We start from the raw sequence: 6190 nt of genomic DNA on the forward strand, positions 1-6190 counted from the left end.
CCACCTGGCCAGAATCCCGTGTCCCGCGGAACAGGGACCCCGCGAGAAATCCCGGTCCGTGGTAGTTGTTGTTTTGATTTTGGTTTTTGAGACAGGGTTTCTCTGTGTAGCCCTGGCTGTCCTGGAACTCACTCTGTAGACCAGGCTGGCCTCAAACTCAGAAATCTGCCTGCCTCTACCTCCTAAGTGCTGGGATTAAAGGCGTGTGCCACCACTGCCAGGCTCATCTCAAGAGTTTTAAGAGGATTTTTCCTTGAGTGTTCCAGAGAGCCTTTGTAGTGCAGAAGGGGGTGTGGCGTACGGAGTCACGTGCTACTGAGAGCCTCTGCAGTGCGGTAGAAAGGGGCGTGGAGTGAGGAGTCACGTGCTCCTGGACAGCTGTGAGACTGCGGCGAGTGGCTTCAATCTACAGAAGCTTGTTTTCCTATCGAAAAGTCATGGATCATATTCTTTCCTCATATTTTGTGAGAACTATAATAGTGGCTATCGTAGATTAGATACACACAGACACAGTCATACACACAGATAGGCACATGGACAAACAGAGAGACACACACACAAGCATACACACACCAAACTGCAGAAAAAAAATAAACAAATTGTGGAAAACTGAAAATGATACAATGTGGATCTAAGTTGAAAGAAGTTCCCAGAAAGTTTGCAGTAGGCTCCTACTCCCCAATGTAAAATAAAATGGTCTTGGTTTTCCTTTATTAAAATTATTCTGAACTCCTGAAGGATAATCCTATTAACATATGTAGCCAACCTTTGAAAATGTAAACTGAGAAATGTGTTTATGTAAAGGTTGCCACGAAAACTCTTGCCTTACCCAGCACTGCCAACAAGGTGGTACAAAACCAGCCTGTTTATTTTCTGGCATGGCACATAAATTTTGTCCACCAAAGTTCCAAGACTTCACTCAAAGTAGGGCTGTCACTAGTGGTCGACATAAAACAGATGCTAAGGAAGGGGGCAGAGCTCAAAAGAGCCACCAACAGAGCTTTATAAAGAATACATTGTAAGCAAAGTTCACACTACCGGCTCAGGTCTTTGGGGGGGAGGGGGAGGCGGGGTTTGAACCTGTGGTCCTCCTGCCTTGGACTCCTTAGACTCCTGACTGCTGGGCTCACAGGGCTGAATCTCCTAGTTTAGCATAGCACCCTTTCTTTTACTCCTATTGCTGCTTCTCCACTGTAGACCCTTTGTGCCTCACTTTATATATATATATATATTGATGGATGGCTATTTTGCCTATGTGTCAGTTTATGACCCACATGTAAGCTTGGTGTCTGAGAAGGCCAGAAGATGGAGTCAGATCTGGAACTGCAGTTCAGAGATGCAATGTGGCTACTAGGAATAGAATGAAACCTAGGTCCTCTGCAAGCCCACTTGGCAATCCTGGCTTCTGGGCTGTCTCTCCAGCCTCTCCAACCCTAATAAACTTCATGTAGCCCATTTTGCTTAGCTAGAAGGTCTCTTGCTTCACATATCTTTTCCTAATTAGATAATTAGGAAAAGAATAATCTTATTCGTTGTTTCCAAAATAATCTTGCTAAAGCTCACCCCTGTCCATGCTACTTTCCTGATCCAAAGGCTTTGGGGGTTTCCAGATACCAATGAATTTAAGTACAAACCTAAGATACTGGTACTGTGGTTTTAGCACAAATATGGTATAATAAATCCTCCCTGTTCCCTATGCCTTTCCCTGTCACCTGCACCTTGGCATCATGTTGGCATCACAGGTTCCTAAGTACATTTAGTTTTTCTCCTCTGGCCATGGTTGGTCCTCCCTTAGAGAATCAAAGTTTATCTAACATATACTTCCCAGTTTAATTGCCCCTTTTGTTACTTTTTCTAAACTTCCGCACTATTTTCATTCCTGTAACATCTTACCTATTGTGATGTTCTGTATTAGTACACTGATTATAATCTTCACTCCACTTTAAGAGCCATGAGAGCAAACAGCATATTCAATATGTTATTATTACCAGTTCCTTACACATAAGAGCTGTCTAATAAGATGTTTGATAAACTTAAGTCAACTAATCAGCATATAAAAATATAAAATTATGGGGCTGGGCATGTAGCTCAATTGATGGTGTGATTGCCTAGTACCCATGAAGTCCTGGGTTTGATTCCCCTGTGCTGTGAAGGTGGGGCACACCTGTAATCTCAGTATTTGGAGGGTCAGAAGTTTAAGGTAATCTTCATCTATGTATGAAATGGCCATCCTGAGCTACATGAAAACTCACCATACATATCCATGTGTAAGTATGTATGCATATGTATATATGATCTATAGCATAAAACTCCTGGTTTCTGTCTTTGTCTTTGTCTGTCTGTCTGTCTGTCTGTCACACCATCCCTGGTGTGTGTGTATGTGTGTGTGTGTATGTGTGTGTGTGTGTGCACACCTTCACTGTTTAACATGACCTTGGAGATAATATGGTCAGACCTTCTATTCCATAGATGTAAGAACCTAATAAACACTAAGCAGCTAACCCACCCCGTTTTTCTGGCAAGGGACCTAGCAGTACCTTTAGTGCCACATCTTGGCTCTCAGTTCCTGACCTCAGCAAGCCACATCCCCACCTGTTCTGCCAGCCTGAATTGAGTCACTATCCTGGTCAACAATGTCCCTGAACTTGGCACCAATGTTAGAGTCTAAGACATAGAGTTTGTTCCTGTCTTGCAAGGGAAAACCAGAGGAAGGCTGGAGCTGCTGACTCAGCTTACCAATCGAAAGAGGCAGATGCTGTTGCTAGTGACATTGTAATGGGTCAGGACCTCTGAATGGTTGCTGATCCCAAATGATACATCTTGGAACTGTTGTACCATGCTCCGGAACACAGATACGATCGGTATTTCTAAATCCTAAAAACAAAACAAACAAGAGACGTAGAGGGAAGAAAAATATGCAGGCCAGAAGTTACCCTCACACATGCAGGTTGTTCTTGCAGTGGCATCTTTGAGTATCTCAGGCTCTATGAGAATATAGGTTATTATCAAAATTGTGTGGCTGTGTCACACAGCCTGAATTCTACCTGTAGCTGAGGGAGGGCAGCATGGGCGTCCTGAAGTCTGTGAAGTCGGACTATAAAGCTGTTCATGCACCCAGGGAGGCAAATGTTTTGAGAACAATTTGTGGAGGAACAGGGAGATGTAACATTAAGGAGCAGGTGCTTATCATGGTCCTCAGGAGATGTACAAGAGCTGAGGGTCATGTCCTCTCCTTCCAAGGATCCTTCAGGCTTGTGTGTGAAGGTACCTAATGGCCTGTGTACCTGTTGTATCCCGGGCCTACAGTTAGGAAGCTAGGAGGCCAGTCGTTAGTGATGGCCTCTTTCCTCCCACAGACACCGGCACTATAGTGTCTGCTGTGCTAGGATGGCTGTCCATAGAAGCTCCTCTGGGATCACAAGACAGAACTGGAGACTCGCTCTTTTGAAAGGAAGAGGGTTATTCACTTAGAACCTGTGGATGTTTGATGGAGGGCTGGCTGGTTTGTAATCTGGACTTTTGAATTGAATTGCTCAAGGACCCGATGTTGCCATCTGGTGGTTATTTATGTTACTGCACCCTTCTAGCTCTGCTGTTCCCTTTCTGAAACTCAGTCCCTTAGCACCTAAACTTGACTCCCACTGGCACCCCATCTCAGCCATTTCCAGCTGCGTACACAGAATGGCCAGGATGACTGTGAGTTAGAATCAAGGAATGGAAGTAGACAAGAAGCCCTGAATAGGGGCTGGGTTAACTGTGAGGATTGCCAGCTATTACCAGACTGAGAGGGAAAGGCCGGGATGAGACCCTCTTGTGTATGACTGTCTACGTTAGCCAACAGCCAATGATGGGCTTACACTGTCAGCAACCCCATCACCTTCCTCAGTATTTTAGAGATGGTGGGAAAGATGAGTGAGAGCCTTCCTATTTTTCTTAGCACAACCTAAGTGAACGTGTCTCCAGGTTATAAAAGATAGGTTTAGCCTGAGTGTGTCCCATTAGACCACTACTCAGGAGGCCGAGGCAGAAGGATTGTCCATTTGAGAGAAGTGGGCTACACTACAAGTTCTAGGCTGGCCTTAGTTTTTTTTTTTGTTTGTTTGTTTTTTGTTTTTCCCCCGAGACAGGGTTTCTCTGTGTAGCCTTGGTTGTCCTGGAACTTACTCTGTAGACCAGGCTGGCCTCGAACTCAGAAATCCGCCTGCCTCTGCCTCCCAAGTGTTGGAATTAAAGGCGTGCGCCACCACCGCCCGGCATTCTGGCCTTAGTTTTGAGACTCTATCTTGTATAATAAATACATGAATAAAATTTAAAAGTGCCTTTACTTTCACTTCTGCCTATGAACAGGGTTCTATGGGTACAGACTGAGGGTGTTTGGGACAACGATGATGAGATTTGACTGACTTCCTGCTGACACCCGCTTTCTTTCAAAGTGTCCGCAGGTAAGGCGATTGATTCAGCCACAAGACTCAGAGATCCCTGAAGCAAGCAAGAGAAAGACCTCATGCAGAGAGAGGGCAGGCTGCTTTGAAACAAAGGAGCTTGGATGATAATCTGAAAGCCAAGTGTGTGCCCTCTCACTTCCGCATCTACATCACTAGCCCAACAGGCCCCAGGCTTGACTTCCTTAAGGCCGAGCGTGCCCGACTATGGGGTGTACAGGTGGGGTGTATCACAAACCTGGAAGAAGCCTATGACGGCCACCTCAGCAGCAGCTATGAGTTCCACGGTGGCTGGGATGTCTGTGAGCCATATGGGTTCCTGGGCAGTGCTGGGACCATCTGTGGCAAGAGGAGTGGAGGTGTGGGCAATACACATCTTAACTCAGAAACTTCTGGACAACTTCTAGGTTTGGAATGAAAATACACATGTTGGTATTTCCACACTTCCCTGTCTCCTCTTCATGACAAGCTTCTTTGTGGACACACCACTTCCCCACCCCCACCCCCACCCCCAACTTGTTTTTTTCTTTTTTCTTTCTTTTACCGGAGGTTTCTTCAACACCTGCTGTCACCTCTGGAACCAGCCCACACAGGAGGACAAACGAGAGGATTAGGCAGCATCTAGACCTGGTGATTTCCATTGTTCTTCTCTGGTGCCGACTGTGGATGACGTTGAGCGTGGGCTGCCGATCCAGGGCCGGCTGGTGACCTGAAGATCCAGGGCCGGCTGGTGACCTGAAGTGGCTGTGCGTTATTAGAGCCCTGGGAACTTTGCAGCTGGCTCCAGGGGAGCTTTCACCTTCTGTGATAAATGGCTCAAAGTGGCAGGGCTCTGGAACACATCCAACCAGAAGAGAGTCGGGTCCACTCATTTAAATAATAAAATCTCCGTAGGTACTCTATGCTTATTGATTATTGATATGCTTATTGATTTAGGCAGGCTATAGATATGGCTGTGAGCTTACTCAGTGTCTCTCAGCTTACATTCTTGATGGGAGAGGTGAACACAAAAACCCAGGACTTAAACATGTACCAGAGAGTGGTAAAACATGGAAAAATTCATAGGCTGTTGTGAGAGAGACGGAGAACTCTTAGGGCCATGAAGGGTTTTTGATGGAGGGTGTCTGCCTCTGAGTAATTACAGACAGAGGCCAAGGTTGATGGGATGGCTCTGGGCATCAAAATGTGGAAAGGACGTGTATCGTTTTTCTCTGCCGTGAGAAAATATTTTAAGTGACAAAAGCAACCTAAAGAAAGTGGGGTTTGCAGAGCAGCGGTGGCACACACCTTTAATCCCAGCACTTGGGAGGCAGAGGCAGGCGGATTTCTGAGTTCGAGGCCAGCCTGGTCTACAGAGTGAGTTCCAGGACAGCCAAGGCTACACAGAGAAACCCTGTCTCGGGGGCGGGGGCGGGGGATGGAAAGGCAGGGTTTATTTTGGTTCCCAGTTTGAGGGTGCATTCAATCATGGCGAGGAAGGCACCCGGCAGGACAGCGAGATGCCAGTCACACTACATCCACAGTCAGGAAGCAGAGAGGGACGACAGTGTTCAGTTTGCTCTCTCCTTTGTAATCAGTCCAGGATCCCAACATGGAAGGATACCACCCCTAGGTAGAGTGAATCTTCCCACCTCCATGAACCTAGTTTAGAAACTCCCTCACAAGCATGCCTAGGAGCTTCTCTCCTAGGTGGGTCTAGAGTCTGTCAAGCTGACTATTAGCCATTCACAAGGGATTTAGTGGGAAGA

The 6190-nt window shown here is 46.4% G+C and overlaps 1 protein-coding gene and 1 long non-coding RNA gene across 2 annotated transcripts in view; one reads left to right on the plus strand and one right to left on the minus strand.

Annotated features, from left to right (window-relative positions):
* LOC116098408 overlaps nucleotides 1–5341 on the plus strand; it is a 9969-nt gene extending 4628 nt beyond the window's left edge. The window contains exons 2-3 of the long non-coding RNA XR_004121833.1: nucleotides 4434–4565; nucleotides 4992–5341. This is a non-coding gene — a long non-coding RNA (uncharacterized LOC116098408). The remainder of the gene's footprint in view (nucleotides 1–4433; nucleotides 4566–4991) is intronic.
* Erp27 (endoplasmic reticulum protein 27) overlaps nucleotides 1–5726 on the minus strand; it is a 20741-nt gene extending 15015 nt beyond the window's left edge. The window contains exons 1-3 of the mRNA XM_031381036.1: nucleotides 4987–5726; nucleotides 4681–4781; nucleotides 2737–2874 (exon numbers count right to left, since the gene is read on the minus strand). Of these exons, the coding sequence (XP_031236896.1) occupies nucleotides 2737–2874; nucleotides 4681–4781; nucleotides 4987–5314 (567 nt within the window). The 5' untranslated portion in view covers nucleotides 5315–5726. The remainder of the gene's footprint in view (nucleotides 1–2736; nucleotides 2875–4680; nucleotides 4782–4986) is intronic.
* Between the last annotated feature and the right edge of the window lie 464 nt (nucleotides 5727–6190).

Source organism: Mastomys coucha, unplaced genomic scaffold, assembly GCF_008632895.1.
Source record: "Mastomys coucha isolate ucsf_1 unplaced genomic scaffold, UCSF_Mcou_1 pScaffold20, whole genome shotgun sequence".
Lineage (NCBI taxonomy): Eukaryota > Metazoa > Chordata > Mammalia > Rodentia > Muridae > Mastomys > Mastomys coucha.